This window comes from Oncorhynchus clarkii, chromosome 15, assembly GCF_045791955.1.
Source record: "Oncorhynchus clarkii lewisi isolate Uvic-CL-2024 chromosome 15, UVic_Ocla_1.0, whole genome shotgun sequence".
NCBI lineage: Eukaryota > Metazoa > Chordata > Actinopteri > Salmoniformes > Salmonidae > Oncorhynchus > Oncorhynchus clarkii.
In genome coordinates, this window is record NC_092161.1 from 23,437,924 (window position 1) to 23,456,281 (window position 18,358).

General features: G+C 43.0%; 1 protein-coding gene across 2 annotated transcripts in view; it reads left to right on the top strand.

Annotated features, from left to right (window-relative positions):
- Positions 1-7,497: 7,497 nt before the first annotated feature.
- The window catches only part of LOC139367077 (TGF-beta receptor type-1-like), a 55,197-nt gene continuing 44,336 nt past the window's right edge, over positions 7,498-18,358 (top strand). For both annotated transcript variants that reach the window (XM_071105082.1, XM_071105083.1), the window contains exon 1: positions 7,498-7,603. In XM_071105082.1, coding sequence (XP_070961183.1) covers positions 7,534-7,603 — 70 coding nt within the window. In that variant the 5' untranslated portion in view covers positions 7,498-7,533. The remainder of the gene's footprint in view (positions 7,604-18,358) is intronic.

Below are 18,358 nucleotides of genomic sequence, written 5' to 3' on the forward strand. Positions count from 1 at the left end.
TGTTCTGCCCCTGAACAAGGCAGTTAACCCACTGTTCCTAGGGTGTCATTGAAAAGAAGAATTTGTTCCTAACTGACTTGCCTATTTAAATATAGGTAAAATATAAATGTATCCTCTAACATGCAATGACATACTATCACCACAAGGGGGTGTCTGGCTCTGGCACAGCCTCTAAGGTGGTTGAGTGCTGTAGATAGTGACCTGTAATTATGTAGTACTCTCCTACAGGGCTGGCTGTGATGGGAGTAAGGAAACAAGTGTCTATTTCCTAGGGCCCCTCGTAGGTAGTGCTCCAGAGAGCGGATGTGGAAACCCCTGGTGTCTGATAAAGGCCTTGGCGGCTCCCCTTTGACCCAACGTTGTTTACACGCTTAACTATCCACTGTGTAAATAATGATGACGAGAAGCCTCCTCTCAGTGTGTGTGACCTGCTCTTGAGAATTTGCGCTGGTGTGTGTCTGCTTGAAATGTGTTAAACTTTTATTTAGTGGGATGACCTCGATCACCTCTCTCCAAGAGCAGTAATTTATCCAGATGTAGAATTGTTTCCTTAAAAAAAAAATCCTGATCCATTTAGAGCGTTGGGCCAGTAACCAAAAGGTTGCTGGATCGAGTCCCTGAGCTGACAAGGTAAAAACATGTTGTTCTGCCCCTGAGCAAGGCAGTTAATGCCCAGTTCCCCGGTGCTGGAAGATGTGGATGTCGATTAAGGCAGCCCCCCCGCACCTCTCTGACTCAGAAGGGTTTGGTTAAATGCGGAAGACACATTTCAGTTGAATGCATTCAGTTGTACAACTGACTAGGTATCCCCCTTTCCCTTCTCCATTGCTGACCTACCTAGCCCCAACACTCTTAGGTAAAAGTCAGTGGCTAGTACCTAAAGTGAACGACCATATGAACGCCTAACTAGCCTGTGCCCAAGTCGCCAAAGGCCGTACCTGGAGTCTCCTGGCTCTCTAACTCAAGCTTTTAAATGAACCTGTTGGCCTACTGCACGAGTGGAAACTCATCTATTCTCGCAGGTTCTGTAAAGCAGTGTAGAAGGATGTTGTCCCGTAGTGCGCTCTATTAAATTACAGCTAACAGAATTGATTCGCTACACAGTTCCTTTCCTTTCCTCCGTACTTATGATTGTAATGGATTCAATTCATGTACAGAATCTGCTTTAATTTACAGGCCCCAAAGCTCTTTCCATCACTCATCACTGTACCTCACTTGCATAACAGAACCCTTGGTATTTTGGTATTTTATTAAGCTCCCCATTAGCTTTTGTGAAAGGAGCAGCTACTCTTCCTGGGGTCCACACAAAACATGAAACATGACATAATACAGAACATTAATAGACAAGACCAGCTCAAGGACAGAACTACATATATTTAAAAATGGCACACGTAGCTGACATATCAGCACATACACACAAACTATCTAGGTCAAATAGGGGAGAGGCGTTGTACTGTGAGGTGTTGCTTTATCTGTTTTTAGAAACCAGGTTTGCTGTTCTATAGTGATGCATGGCTGACATTTTTTTGCCAGATTTCTCCTGCATCAGCAGTAGCCATGGAGAGATGCGAGATGACTATAGTCAATGTTAAGATTCCTGACAGTGGGCTCCATGGCAACCGGAAGATGTTTTGGGTTGGGGGTGCTTATACCAGCATTCATTTGGTATTTTACTTACATTACAGTTTGTTTCTCAACAAACACTTTCTCATTCCTCCTCAGCCCTGACCCTGAACATACAGTTGAAGTTGGAAGTTTACATACACCTTAGCCAAATACATTTAAACTCAGTTTTTCACAATTCCTGACATTTAATCCTAGTAAAAATGTCATTTTTTAGGTCAGTTAGGATCACCAATTTATTTTAAGAATGTGAAATGGCAGAATAATAGTGGAGAGAATGATTTATTTCAGCTTGTATTTCTTTCATCACATTCCCAGTGGGTCAGAAGTTTACATACACTCAATTAGTATTTGGTAGCACTGCCTTTAAATTGTTTAACTTGGGTCAAACGTTTCGGGTAGCCTTTCACACACTTCCCACAATAAGTTGGGTGAATTTTGGCCCATTCCTCCTGACAGAGCTGGTGTAACTGAGTCAGGTTTGTAGGCCTCTTTACTCGCACACGCTTTTTCAGTTCTTGTCACAAATGTTCTATGAGATTGAGGTCAGGGCTTTGTGTTGGCCACTCCAATACCTTGACTTTGTTGACCTTAAGCCATTTTGCCACAACTTTGGAAGTATGCTTGGGGTCATTGTCCATTTGGAAGACCCATTTGCAACCCCTCCTGCAGCAAAGCACCTCCACAACATGATGCTGCCACCCCCGTGCTTCACGATTGGGATGGTGTTCTTCGGCTTGCAAGCCTCCCCCTTTTTCCTCCAAACATAACGATGGTCTATATGGCCATTTTTGTTACATCAGAATGGAGGACATTTCTCCAAAAAGTTAGATCTTTGTCCCCATGTGCAGTTGCAAACCGTAGTCTGGCTTTTTTATGGCGGTTTTGGAGCAGTGGCTTCTTCCTTGCTGAACAGCCTTTCAGGTTATGTCGACATATGACTCAATTTACTGTTGATATAGATACCTTTGTACCTGTTTCCTCCAGCATCTTCACAAGGTCCTTTGCTGTTGTTCTGGGATTGATTTGCATTTTTCGCACCAAAGTACGTTCATCTCTAGGAGACAGAACGCGTCTCCTTCCTGAGCGGTATGACGTCTGCATAGTCCCATGGTGTTCATACTTGCGTACTACTGTTTGTACAGACGAACGTGGTACCTTCAGGCATTTGGAAATTACTCCCAAGGATGAACCAGACTTGTGGAGGTCTACAATTTTTTCTCTGAGGTATTGGCTGATTTCTTTTGATTTCCCCATGATGTCAAGCAAAGAGGTACTGAGTTTGAAGGTAGGCCTTGAAATACATCCACAGGTACACCTACAATTGACTCAAATGATGTCACTTAGCCTATCAGAACTTTCTAAAGCCATGATATTCTGGATTTTTCCGAGCTGTTTTAAAGGCACAGTCAACTTAGTGCATGTAAACTTCTGACCCACTGGAATTGTGATACAGTGAAATTATGAGTGAAATAATCTGTCTGTAAACAATTGTTGGAAAAAAATACTTGTGTCATGCACAAAGTAGATGTCCTAACCAACTTGCAAAAACTACAGTTGATTAACAAGAAATTTGTGGAGTGGTTGAAAAATGAGTTTTAATCACTCCAACCTAAGTATATGTAAACTTCTGACTTCAACTGTAAAATAATGTCTAAAAGCAATAAGTAAATAAGTAAACACCAGCACATTCAATTTCATGGCAGAAATTCCCATTTCTTGAAACATATTTTTTTTATTTTTTTTATTTCACCTTTATTTAACCAGGTAGGCTAGTTGAGAACAAGTTCTCATTTGCAACTGCGACCTGGCCAAGATAAGGCATAGCAGTGTGAACAGACAACACAGAGTTACACATGGAGTAAACAATTAACAAGTCAATAACACAGTAGAAAAAAGGGGAGTCTATATATACATTGTGTGCAAAAGGCATGAGAAGGTAGGCAAATAATTACAATTATGCAGATGTAAAGGTAGAGATATTGGTGTGCAAAAGAGCAGAAAAATAAATAAATAACATAGAGAGTGAGTCAGGGTTTACGAGTGTTCTTTTAAATGGCTCCTGTGTTGGTAGTACTCCACAGAATTCCACCGTGTCTTTGGTTTACAGGTGACAGGTTGGGGACACATTGGTGGTGGCAGGCCCCTCTTTAAGTGGTAAATGGGAAGTCACCAGCTGTCCAGGCAAGTATATCTAGGATCCTGCTTGGGAGCCATCTGTGCGCCCAGCCCCACATCATTAGTGAGAGAGAGAGAGTGAAGGAGGACTGTAGGCTGTGAGGACCGGATTAATATTCACACCTGTCACTCACTCCTGAGATAACCCCCTCCCAGCACCACCTGCCCTGTTTGTTCCTCTCCGTCTCTCACTCAAACTGAAAAGCGCGGCCATTTAAAATTGCCACATTATCGCCACGCATTGTCACAGAAACAGAGACACAGGTTATGTTTGAGTACTCTGAAAAAGCACCCTTTTTTCCTTCCTTCCAACCCACCCTCCTGACAGAGAGAGACTGTTATTAGTGCTCCACCAACTTGAGTCAACACATGGCTAATTTGCATCTCCACCTATCTGTTTATCCTATTTGCATGACCATGTGTAGCTTTGTTCCACAACTACACATTTAAATGAAGATTTATATGAACAATTTTGACTTTGACTTTTAATTTTACAGATGGCTTTAATTTGAATGGATAGTTGCGGGATAAAGCTAGGACATGAGGTGCAGTTGGTTTCCTTTCAAAGCAAAGAGTTGCATTAACCACTTCAAACTGAACCAGATACTAGATACAGAGACTTGGGTGGAGGGCACTGTCTGAGGGTATTTCTAATCAACCATTACATCATTTCTTAAGAGAAGCCAAAACAAAATCAAACCATGGGAGCTGCTTCATTTCAAGGATGTTATCTTCTCGGTTTAATTGCCTTTGTGACTCAAAGTGTTGATGCAACCCTTTCCTGTGTTCTCATGAAAAAGTAGCAGCAGTCGAATCTGCCTTTGGATACTCCGTTGGATACATTTTAATAGATTATAAAAATGTGAGAAAAGGCCAGTCTCTCTCTCTCTCTCCACTGTCAAACTAAGACAAATCAAAAGGCTGCAAAAGAATAGGAGAAATATGCTAATTGGATATGGGTTAGGATTTTTTTTATATATACAAAAAGGGATAATAAAATTACCCCTCCAAGGCTTCTTCTTTGTAAGGCCTCAACAAACAATGTGTTCCGGAAATAAGACACCAATGTGTCATGAATAATATCAAAGTGAGTGCGCTGTATTGTATTTGTATTGACGGAGCTGCGTTAGCGTTAGGTACAGTATATCTGCAGGCTTTCAGCTTCGTTCTCCCTTAGTAGATGAGCAAGTAACTAGCTATTCCTGAGGCGGGGAACAAACGCGCACCACTTTTCATCAAAGGAGAACAGCATTGATAAACTCCATTGTTGGTTAATTCGATAACTGTAGTGCCTCCTGTGCTCTTTCTAAAAAGAGAAACTTGCTGGGGAGAAACTTGCTGTGTTCACACACCAATGTTCAACATGGATAAAACCCCCGTAGTTATTTATGAGACACTATCATAAGCTTCAAATGTATTTTTTTTCCCACATGAAAAATTACTGTAGTATACTATGGTATAAATTATATAGTATTCACAGTAGTGTTTTTGCAGAGAATACTGTAGTATTTACTGTAGTGTTGTGGACATGACTATAGTGTCCGTATTTACAGTTTACTATAGTATAAATATTGTAGAAGAATGTTTGTTGGCATATACTATAGTATTTACTGTAGTGTTTTTGCAGACATTACTGTAGCGTTTATTACAGTGTTTTTGTTTTATTACCTTGAACATAGCAGTGGGGCTTTCTCCTTGATGAAGAATAGATTAACATACTGGACAAAATACTCAAAGAGCAAATGTTCCATAACCTGTAGGACTGAATGGAAAGCTCAGAGCTTGTGCTCTTTTCTATGACCTGTAGGGAACACAACAAATTGTCTATCCTTGGCATGTAGGTTTCTCAATTATGGGTGGCACAAATGTGTGTATGGGGGAGGGGAATGGGCAGGGTATATGCAAATTAAATACTGTAGTATATACTGTAATATTGCATAAGCACAAGATACCACAGTGGCGGTGCATGGGGAGGATTTGTTGGGGACCAGGTCACCATGACCAAAAATAGGAATGCCAGATTTGTCAAAAGTCAACATCTTCTCCAGGGGCTGTCAAGGTACCCTGACACATAGCTTAGCCTAAGTAGACCCTACTCAGTCTTCTGTTCTGTTCTGTCCCTAAGCGGACAAGACACAGCAGTGGACAAAATCCAAATGGCGGTGCATGGGTGGGAATTTTTGGGACCAAGTCACCACCACCAAAAATAGGAATGGCAGATAAGGGCACCCAACCATTCCCGGCCTGTGCTGGCACAGCTCCATCCCTGCCACCAGAGGCTGGGCTTTTTCTGGGTAGATGGCTCCAGGAGGGTACACAGTCCACTCTGCATTCAAATCAAATCAAATGTATTTATATAGCCCTTCGTACATCAGCTGATATCTCAAAGTGCTGTACAGAAACCAAGCCTAAAACCCCAAACAGCAAGCAATGCAGGTGTAGAAGCACGGAGGGTACACAGTCCACTCTGCATTCTCTGTTGGGCAAACACTGGCCTGCCAGCTGTTGCAATATCCAACGTTTTCAAGCCCATTTTCGCTTATTTTTTTTAGGGTGGGGGGGTTCATGTGTGCATCTGTGGGGGATGGGTGGCACTGAGTATTCAGGATTTACACAAGGCCCAGACAGAGATCAAACAATGGACCATCATCACTCTTCAACCACAGGTACGGGAGTGGAGGTCAGGGGCTTTGTGCAGTAGAGGGGTGCAGAGTGAGAGTGTGTGTTGGGGGGCTTGATTGTGTGTGTGTGTGTGTGTGTGTGTGAAGGATGGGGGTGTCCAGACACAAAAACAGCCAGTCACATCTGAGGCCAGAGCTAATGTCATTGTCTTTGAGGACAGCACCCTCAACATTGTCCCATTGTTCATGTCATTTGAGAGCATATGTTTCCAGTGACAGTGTAACATGTTCTCAGGCCAAAGGTTTCTGAAGTCACAAGGCTTATTTTCAGCTTCCTCTTTCAGTCTGTTCTAATGAATGCACATACAGCCCCAAAGTGTTAGGTATTTTTTGCTTTTCATGATTTGCATAGAGATAGCCGTAATGATTACTTCAATATTAAACATAATAGACTCTGATCTGTCCATACTGGAACAATAATTGCTTCTTGTTTTGGTAGAGCACAGAATTATGTTTTTAGATAACAAGAGTTATAAATCTTCTCTCAGAAATCAGTCCCTAGAGTTCTTGTGTGTCCTCAGGACTAATTGCTCAAACCCATTATAGAGCATGATTCATGAATATACTCCAATTATCCAAATGTCATAGTATTTTTTTTAATGAACAACATGGTTTTCATGAGTGGATTGCCAAGTCAGTGTTTCAGTTCTAAGTCTTGGCCACATCCCTGTCTATTCATGACATGTTCATGCCTGCTCAAATTGACACAAAAAGCCTGCTGTATGCCTGGTTTAGTCATTTTAATTTCACCATAAGTGCTTTTTGCCTATGAAAACAAGCAAGTTGTAAAACTTGACGCGAGAGGCTTGTATAAACTACACCGTATCGGTTCATTTAAATAGTATGAAATGATTTAATAAAACCCCGTCGCAAATAAAATATTAAATGGAGAATTCTGTGAATCGTCAGTAAATGTTTACCACCCGCACGAGAAGGCTTGCATGGTCTGGGCGGGGTGTGGTAGCGGTCCCGGCCAATCAGACAGTTTTTTCTCAACCATGGACTATCGACAGAAGTTGAGACAGGCAGTCTGGAGTAAATCTGAACCACGATGGATGCAATAACCCGTTGTCTCGTGTTAATAGTCCTGTTCTTTGGGACTAGGATTCAAGAAAATGATGGTAAGTGAGCGAGGCTATGCCCCGACAGCTATTTATTTCTTCCAATATGTTCTGGCCACGAAGTTTGATTTCGGGGCGTCCGTTGTTGCTCTTTGTTTCAAGAAGTGCCAGCCCTAAAGACTCTTTTCAAAGATGGCGCAGGTCAAAGCAAGCTGCGCTGTCAGTGGAATGTTTATTGTTTAGGGAATGTTTGCGGGGGGGGGGGAGAACGAGCGAAAATAGCTAAAAGTCTCATGCACCTCCAAGGGCTTCGGCTTTTAGTCCAGGAACAAAGCAGGACACACTCCGGTCAAGTCATTTGCAACCCGCTGTGCTCGAGCTTTGACTGATTTATGTAGTAGTATTCCTAATTTGAGAAAATACAAAGTTGGCATCCTGCACAGCTGTTTGTCATCGTCGTGTTATCGTTAATTTCTCGTGCTGGACACGGACGGAGGAGTGGACTGAGCGCTGAAGAAAGCCTCATGGCAGGACTGTCCAGGCCATGGTTATGTTTTGCATTTGTGTCCGTGTAGCTAAATAGTCGCAGCTACTACGTTAGCTAACTTAGCTGTCTATTTTGAGGGAGAATTGAGGTTAGATATCTACAAATACCTGTTCAGTCAACAGAGACGAGATGGATGTTGTTTTAATTGGACACCTAGTTATAGTAACGTTATAGCTTTCCAGTTGGTTATAAATCCATCTATTTAGCTAGTCTTTTATTGTTGCTACAGTATGCATTCGCTAGTTACTCATGCTTTTCTTGTAAAACAGCTACGGTTTCAAATGTGTTGACAGTTTAAGTTAAAGCAAAGCTAGCTAACGCTAGTGACTGATCAAGGGGCTGTTTAAAGTCATGCTCATTTTTTACAAACTTGTCTGTGCTCTCGTGTGAGCTTCGCTGAGAGCTGAACTGGCAACATTTTGCTCGAAATTCTAGACAAGCTAAGCAACAACTATAGCTAGTGTGCTGGGCAGCTGTCTTGCAACATTTGCCGACCATTTGATCATCGCGAGTTAACTCACAATAACAAAGACTTGCCCCCCCCCCCCTTCTATGCTTTCTATATACCTAATGTCGATTATTGTACATTTCTTGGCGGCTATATGGCTGACAGTGTGCATTCACACTTGACACGGTTCCTTCATCCTAAATGTCGTTTTTGATGCTTTGTTGAAAAAACAACTGTTATTTGTATGAAAGTCAACCTGTGATTACCACAAACGTACTTAATTACATATATATATTTTTACAAGAATATAGAATTCTGCTGCTTCGGAACCTCGCGATATTCCTTTGTGTGACATTCCTTTGTGTGGATAGAGGGAGAGTCGATGCAAGCATGAATACATCTCAGCTCACAGTGGTTGTATCTTGATAATGTAAAGAGAACCATTGAGGCAAAAGGTTCAGATACGTTTATCCTGTGTCCTTAAATAACGTTATTAATACCCAATTGATATGTTGCCCTGCAGAGGATCTGTCTCTCTTTTTGATATACCATTGACATGCTCCGGTGACATGGGAGCTGAAACGAGGCAGGATAATTTGCATCAGAATGTAATGAAATCAATAACCTTGATGCATATAATCCCATGGCTAAAGGAGCTGACCACTTACTCGAATTGAAGGCACTGGACTTCTGTTCGCTTTTTCCTCACCCATAAGAAGCTTAGCATTAGGCTATCTGTGCATTTCGTGGGAGTGTTTTTGTGTAAAATAGGGGATGAATCCTCAGTTCCCCACCCCAGAATATTTGATGCCTTCACCACTGTCATCAATAATTCACAGCTTCAAGACAGACCAGATATGAAATAGTTCATGTAAATACACGCACTAAAATTGTACATGTTCTTACTTCGGCTTGTAGAGGACAGTAGCCTAGTGCTCATCATACATGCTGTCAGTAACATGTATGACACACAGAGGGCAGACAATAATCGATAAATTGTCAATTAGATTGGTCACCCTACCCATGTTGTTTACATCACGGGACCTCTCTAAACAGACTCAGTACAACATCACCTTTATTTTAGCTACATTGGATGGGACGTTAGTCACAAGCAGTTCATTTCACATCATCTGTGGAGACAGCTGGTGTTTGACCTTTGCGTCCTCCGGTGACCTTTTGAAAACCTCATTACTGTCCAGCACAGAGCTCCCGTGGTGCTCAACACGCTCACAGAATTCTGTGTGCCGGAGCCCCCTTTTCCATTTTGGATCTGCATAAAACTTGCATTGCTTTCTCTCTGCAGACTGTGCAAGGAAACAGCACATTTTTGTCTGGGAAATAAAAAGATGTGCAGCTTAGTTTGTGACATCTCTGGGGTGCCATTTCTGAAAATAAAACCGCATCAAAAGCTCTACCTGCCAGTGTTACCATGTCGACGTGGCATCAGAATATCAAATGGGGGATCAACTCCAGTCACATCCATAACCTTTTTCTCCTGGAGAAACTCTTTCCCTCTTCTCTGAACCTCTATGGACGATTATAAGCCCCACAAACTGAGTTCACCCCGCTAGTCCAAGAGGGGTGTTTGTTACGGTGAATACAGTAATGCTACCTTTTGGTCAGAGGAATCTGAAGCATCCGAGTGACCCCAAACTGCCTGTTGTCCTGGCTTAAGGGACCACAACTAATATGAGAAGTTGTATTTTTGCCAGCTGTGATTGGATTCATGGGCAGTGATGCATTCAAACGGCCCGCTTTCGGTGGCATCTGCGGGGATTGTAGCTTTTTAAAGAACAGAGAGACAGACCTATTATGTGCTGGGTTTTTGTTGTTTTTCTGCTCTTATCCCTCCAATTGCCTGTGTTTAGGCTTACAGGGTTGGAATAAATGTTGAGAGAGCTGTAAGCATTCTTTCTCAGTTAAAAGGCTCTAGCAATTCTGCCAGGAAGGAAGTACATTGATCATTCTCCTCACACAAATACAGAAAAACTGAATAATGGCTTTTCCATTGGAAATAGTTTAGGCCTACCTGTTTTTGCAATCTCTATTAATCGGTCGCTGCCTTTCTCTCCTCCAATTGCTCTACAGACACTCGTATCAAGCAGCTGTATGCATTGCTTTTATGTCACTATCCTCTTTATCTGGAGAATATTTTAGAAGCAATTTTTGCTAAGTGCCTTTCTCAAGGGCAGAAAAGCCCCCCACCCCCCCATATGAACTGCGTGCCCCTATCTAGCTCATAAAACTCCTGCCCATAAAACTCCTGCCCATCATGGAGGCCATGATGTGTGCCATGCACTGCACTCATCCACACAGCCTGAACTACCTTCCTGCTTGGAGGATACGTGTGTGCTTGGAAGAGACGTCAGAGGAGCAGTTGGTCCCTACTGGAGTTGGCAGTCTCTTCAATCCTCTCAATCACCTCAGCTGGCGAACGGTTTGGATAGCCAACCTGCTATGAACTCGCTGTTTTAAACGGATGGAGCGATCAATTTGAGTAAAGGTATAGTCTACAGCCCCTTGAATCAGTGCTTTTGAACACCCTGACAAGATTACGAGATGATTAATGGCCTCCCGCCCTGGATTAAAACCAACGGAAACGGTGTACATAACCACATGGTACAGTAGCTCCAATATTTATCATATTAATGTCGACGTGGCTAGCTTTTTCAAACAGAAATTGGCATCCTGTAGTACTAACTCAAAAAAGTTCTGGGACACTGTAGAGTCCATGGAGAATAAGAGCACCTCCTCCCAACTGCCCACAGCTCTGAGGCTAGGAAACACTGTTACCACCGATAAATCCACTATAATTGAGAATTTCAATAAGCATTTCTCTACGACTGGCCATGCTTTCCAGCTGGCTACCCCTACCCCGGTCAACTGCCCGGCACCCTCCACAGCAACCCGCCAAAGCCCCCACCATTTCTCCTTTACCCAAATACAGATAGCTGATGTTCTGAACGAGCTGAAAAATCTGGACCCCTACAAATCAGCCGGGCTAGACAATCTGGACCCTCTCTTCCTCTGCCGCAGTCATCCCCCTCTTCAAAGGGGGTGACACTGTAGACCCAAACTGCTACAGACCTATATCTATCCTACCCTGTCTTTCTAAGGTCTTCAAAAGCCAAGTTAACAAACAGATTACGACCATTTCGAATCCCACCTTACCTTCTCCGTGGACAACGTGGACAACTACAAATACCTAGGTGTCTGGTTAAACTGTAAACTCTCCTTCCAGACTCACATTAAGCATCTCCAATCCAAAATGAAATCTAGAATTGGCTTCCTATATCGCAACAAAGCATCCTTCACTCATGCTGCCAAACACCCTCGTAAAACTGACCATCATACCGATCCTCGACTTCGGTGATGTCATCTATAAAATAGCCTCCAACACTCTACTCAACAAACTGAATGCAGTCTATCACAGTGCCATTCATTTTGTCACCAAAGCCCCATACACTACCCACCATTGCGACCTGTACGCTCTTGTTGGTTGGCCTTCGATTCATACTCGTCGCCAAACCCATTGGCTACAGGTTATCTACAAGTCTCTGCTAGGTAAAGCCCCGCCTTATCTCAACTCACTGGTCACCATAGCAGCACCCACTCGTCGTCTTTCCTTCCAGTTCTCTGCTGCCAATGACTGGAACGAACTGCAAAAATCTCTGAAGCTGGATACTCGTATCTCCCTCACGATACCTGTACACAGATGGGCTATCTACCGAACTCATCCCCATACAGTATTTATTTATTTATTTATCTTGCTCCTTTGCACCCCAGTATCTCTACTTGCACATTCATCTTCTGCACATCTACCATTCCAGTGTTTAAATTGCTATATTGTAATTACTTCACCACCATGGCCTATTTATTGCCTTAACTCCCTCATCTTACCTCATTTGCACTCACTGTACATAGACTTTTTGTTTTATTTTGTTCTGCTGTATTATTGACTATGTTTTGTTTATTCCATGTGTAACTCTGTGTTGTTGTATGTGTCGAATTGCTATGCTTTATCTTGGCCAGGTCGCAGTTGCAAATGAGAACTTGTTCTCAACTAGCCTACCTGGTTAATTAAAGGTGAAAAAATATATATTTTTAATAAATAAATATTCATCTGCCTCACCTGCCTTGTCTCACCACCTAGCCGCATTGTAGCAGAATTATTTTGTTTAGGGTTTCTTCAACTTTTGTTGAAATAAATTGTACCGGCCCAATATGTTCTTCTTGTCATTTCAAAAACAAATTTATTACTAGTAAGGTATAATTGGGTATATTGCTTCATTTCATTTTTGTTACATGTTTATTTTAACCAATGTATGTTTAAATAATTTTGATCCAATTTATTATTATAGATCATGGCTCTACGCTGACATTTTTTACAATGAGTACATTTATGTGCTCCTAAGTAGAATTGTAGAAGCATACAAATGCATTTAGGAGAACAATGACTAAAATGTAATGAATAAACATTTTTGGGAGTGATCCATGCTCAATCAAGCACAGTTATTGGGTGAGACAAACATTTTCAGCCGGCACTTTAGGACGGGTTTCTTTCACTCAGGCCCCACTTCCAGGATTGGGGAACATCCAACCCTGCTAATGGCTGAATTTGGAGCTCCTTGAGCTGGCTGCATCAAACTGAAAAAGTGCGCTCTCAGGCCTGCCTCGCTCCAGCAACAGAAGGGCAGGTTTACGACTCCTCCCTGTGCCTCCAAGGCGGCTTGGTTCGCTGGGTATTTATAAAGAACACTCAGTCATGTGCTCTGACACACCAGCAATTAGTACAGCCTCCGGCAAAGAGAGGGGCGAAAAGTTAGCACTTCAGCATTGACTGGTACTCGCTGTGCGACTCTTATTGCTCCTTTCCTGTCTGAAGTCTAATTAACACGTCAGGATAGTGGCAAACATCAGCAGAAATGCCATGGGCAGGCCAGGCATACACAAACAGACTTTTCAAACGGCTGTGAAGAAGCCTTGCAGGCTTGCATATATATATTGAGCACTGTTGTAGGCTATTGTTCAAGATATGGTGTCCCACAAACCCATTGCAGTATTGATAGTTGAAAAGTAGGCCTTTCTTACATTGTGCCAGTGCCACGTCTTACATTGTTTGGATGAATAAGTGTTCATCCATTTTATGCAGCAATTATGCTTTTTAAACACACTTAAGACATCTTCCGATCTCTTAATGAAACTAGATAATTGTGTATTTTTCTGTCACGTTATGGTTGTGATTTAAAGCCTTTAAGATCCATGCTCAGACTTGTAGCCCATACCTGCAAGTTGTAAAATGTCACCAATTTGAGTAAACCGCAGCAGCAACAAACCCATCTAACCCAGAGCTCTTTTTTAATTCAAGGCCAATTGTTTTTTTCTTATTCATTATGCAGATCCTACTACCTTGAGGTATTTTGTGGGCTCTTTTGAGAAAACATCCGTTGCTAACCGACTGTCACATCCCAGTGAGTCAGTGGAGCATCTGAGCTGTTGGAGCTGAAGGTCTCTGCTGAACAGCTGGCATCAACGGGAGACGCGTTCTCTTAAATCAACCTGATGCATATTCATTAGAGTACTCGTTCAGCCATCCCCATGTTTATATTGAATGTCTGCTCACTGGGAATTGGCCGTTAACTGTATTTAAACTCACTGCTCCCTCGATGCACCTGTGAAGAACGACATTGGCCTTTTTTATTTTGACTTTCTGCTCTAACCTACTAAGAGTTTTTAGGAAACTATGCAGTATTTTGTGTTTATGTATTTCTTACATTGTTACATAGGAAATCTTAAGTCTTATTACATACAGCAGAGAAGAACTATTGGATATAAGAGCAACATCAACTTACCAACATTACGACAAGGAATACGACTTTCCTGAAGCGGATCCTCTGTTCGGACCACCACCCAGGACAATGGAGCTAATTGCAGTAGGCGATCCAAAACAACGACGCAGATTAAGCGGCCACCTGGCCAGGTTCTGTAGATGTGCACACCGCTCCTGAGTATACTACTAGCCAATGTCCAGTCTCTTGACAACAAGGTAGACAATTTGAGCAAGGGTTGCCTTCCAGAGAGACATCAGAGATTGTAACATTCTCTGTTTCATGTAAACATGGCTCTCTCGGGATATGTTGTCGGAATCAGGTCAGCCACCGGGCTTCTCCACGCATCGATCCGACAGAGATAAACACCTCTCTGGGAAGGGTGGGGGAGTATGCTTTATGATTAACGACTAATGGTGTAATCAGATCAACATACAGGAATTGAAGTCCCTCTGCTCACCCGATCTAGAATTCCTTACAATCAAGTGCCGGCCATTTTACCTACCAAGAGATTTCTCGTCAGTCACAGCTCTGTACATTCCCCCTCAAGCAGACACCAAGACGGCCATCAAAGAACTTCACTGGACTATTTGCAAAGTGGAAACCATACATCCTGACGCTGCATTTATTGTAGCTGGGGGTTTTAACAAAGCAAATTTGAGAAGAATTCTACCTAAATTCTTCCAGCTTGTTGATTGCGCTACGCGCATGCGCGATAACCTCAACCACTGCTACTCTAACTTCTACGATGCATACAAAGCCCTCCCCCGCCCTCCCTTCGGGAAATCCGACCACGATGCCATCTTACTCCTTCCGTCTTATAGGCAGAAACTCTACAGGATGTACCAGTGACAAGAACCATTCAATGATGTTCCGACCAATCGGAAGCCACACATCAAGATTGTTTTGATCACGCGGACTGGAATATGTTCCGGTCAGCCTTAGAGAACAACATCGACCTATACGCTGACTCTGAGTGTATTTTATAAAGAAGTGCATTGGAGATGTTGTACCCACTGTGACTATTAAAACCTACCCTAACCATTAACTGTGGATGAATGGTGACATTTGCGCAAAACTGAAAGCGCAATCCACCACATTTAACCATGGATAGAGGTCTGGGAATATGTCTGAATATAAACAGTGTAGCTATTCCCTCCAAGGCAATCAAACAAGCAAAATGCCAGTACAGAGACTAGGTGGAGTTGCAATTCAACAGCTCAGACTTGAGGCTAATGTGGCAGGGTCTACAGGATATCACGGACTACAAAAATAAATCCAGTTATGTCACGGACACCGACGTCACGCTTCCAGACAAACTAAACACCTTCTTTGCCCGCTTTGAGGATAATACAGTGCCACCGTCACGGCCAGCTAACAAGGACTGTGCCTCCCCCCTTCACAGTGGCTGATGTGAGTAAAGCATTTAAACGTATTAACCCTCGCAAGGCTGCTGGCCCAAGACGGCATCCCTAGTCAGGCCCTCAAAGCATGTGCAGTCCAGCTGGCTGGTGTGTTTACAGACATATTCAATTGCTCCCTATCCAAGTCTGTTGTCCCAACATGCTTCAAGATGGCTACCATTGTTCCTGTACCCAAGAAGGCAAAGATAATTGAACTAAATGACTACCGCCCCGTAGAACTCACCTGTCATCATGATGTGCTTTGAGAGACTAGTCAAGGATCATATCACCTCCACCTTACCGGCCACCCTAGACCCACATCAGTTTGCAACAGGTCCACAGATGATGTAATCTCCATCACACTGCCCTATCCCATCTGCACAACGCAACACTTGGGGCAAATTACCTACCTCCATGACACCTACAGCACCTGATGTCACAGGAAGGCCAAAAAGATCATCGAGGACATCAACCACCCGAGCCACTGCCTGTTCCCTCCGCTACCATCCAGAAGGCGAGGTCAGTACAGGCGCGTAAAGCTGGGACAGAGAGACTAAAAACAGCTTCTATCTCAAGGCCATCAGACTGCTAAACAGCAATCACTAACTCAGAGAAGCTGCTCCCTACATTGAGACCCAATCATTGGCCACTTTAATAAATGGATCACTAGTCACTTTATACAAGCACTCTAAGTAATGCCACATTAATGATGTTTACATATCTTACATTACTCATATCACGTGTATATACTGTATTTTATAGCATCTATTGCACCTTGCCTATGCCGGTCGGCCATCGCTCATCCATATACTTACTTGTACATATTCTCGTTCACCCCTTTAGATTTGTGTGTATTAGGTAGTTGTTGGGAAATTGTTAGATATTACTGCACTGTTGGAACTAGAAGCACAAGCATTTGCAAGCTACACTTGCAATAACATCTGCTAACCTTGTGTATGTGACAAATACAATTTGATTTGATATTAGTAAATTATCATATAGCCCATTTGTTGTGACCCGCAGGTCTAATTGAGAGAACTAACAGATGTGCTTAAATGCTCCCTTTTGCTTTCAGCTCCTTTTTGAGAGTCCTAAACCCTAAGCTTGTTCTTTGTTTCTGCTTAAACATCCAGACACAGCTGTGCTTTTGTCCGTGAGTCTGCAGAGGGAGGTTCTGGTCTGTGTGGGGATGGTCTGAGAGGACGGTCCACCTCCCCCATCCCCACATCAGTTCTGGACATAAGCCCTGCCATAATGGAGGTGATGGAGATGGGTCCGGGGATCGGGGCAGGCTGTGACCTATGGAAATGACTCTGGGGAGCCGTGTTCGCTGAATAAGGGGAAAGAACAAACTGGCTGATTTTTAAGTAGATGAGTGGGGGCAGGGGAAAGTGCGGGGTATGTGTTTTTTGTGTGTACTTTTGCCAGATGCGTGTGTGTACCCTTTACTCCATGTGATACCTACATGCTGTGCCACACCACTTTTCAAGGTAACTCTGTACTGGAAGCCAGCAGGGGTACAGGGAATGCAGTTTCCAGGAAACTGGAGTAATTAATTTGATTGCGCATGAAGGTGAGCACGAGCTGGAATGAGGGGTTGCATTGATGATAGACCCACGTGACTTCGCGCCACACCCCTCCTCCTCACTCTCTGCCACTCTCCACCTGGCCTAGGGAATGAGTTGATACGGATTATTATCTATCCAGTTGCATAGTCACTTTACCCTGACCCTATGTACATATCTACCTCAATTACTTCGCACATCGACTCGGTGCTGGTACCCCGTGTATTTATCGTTACTCATTGTGTTTTTAAAAATTATTTTTAACATTTTCTTTGCATTGTTGGGAAGGAACTGTAAGTAAGCATTTCACTGTTACTCTACACCTGTTGTTTATGAAGCATGTAACAAATACAATTTTGATTTGAGCTGGGCTACCCCAAGGCTGGCTGGGTGGGGCAAAGCACACAGACTACCCCAGCCACAAGCTGGTGTGTTTTGTTTTTTAAGGAACAGCAGCGACTAAGACAATTTACGTAGTGCAGAGGCGGCCGGGAATTTGTGCGCTTGAGTTAGTTTCTGCTGTTACATGGACTCTACAGCGTGATGAAACTTTGTTGCTCCTTGCTGAATCAAGCAAAGTGTTTTTGAAATCAAGTCTTTTGTTGCCTAGGCAACACTACCCTCCCTACAGCAGCAGCACATGGAGTTAGGTGAGGAGAATATATTATATGTGTGTGTGTGTGTGTGTGTGTGTGTGTGTGTGTGTGTGTGTGTGTGTGTGTGTGTGTGTAACTATTTTTTTATTTTTCGGTGACCTCGGGCATTTGGCTGACGATTAACTTGAAGATATGGAACTACATTTGTGCAAAGACTATACGTTTGCTGCTGTGTTAACCCACGCCATTACACCAGGGAGAGTAATTAGTGTAGCCTAATTATTTATTTGGAGGAAGTAAAGGGCGCCCTAAAACCAAACCCCTTGCACTTCCCTCCGTACAATACGACGACTGCAGGGGGCACAGTCCAGTATTCCAAATACATATGGGCTACTTGAGTTAGCTTTGCACACAGTAAGAATTGTTCA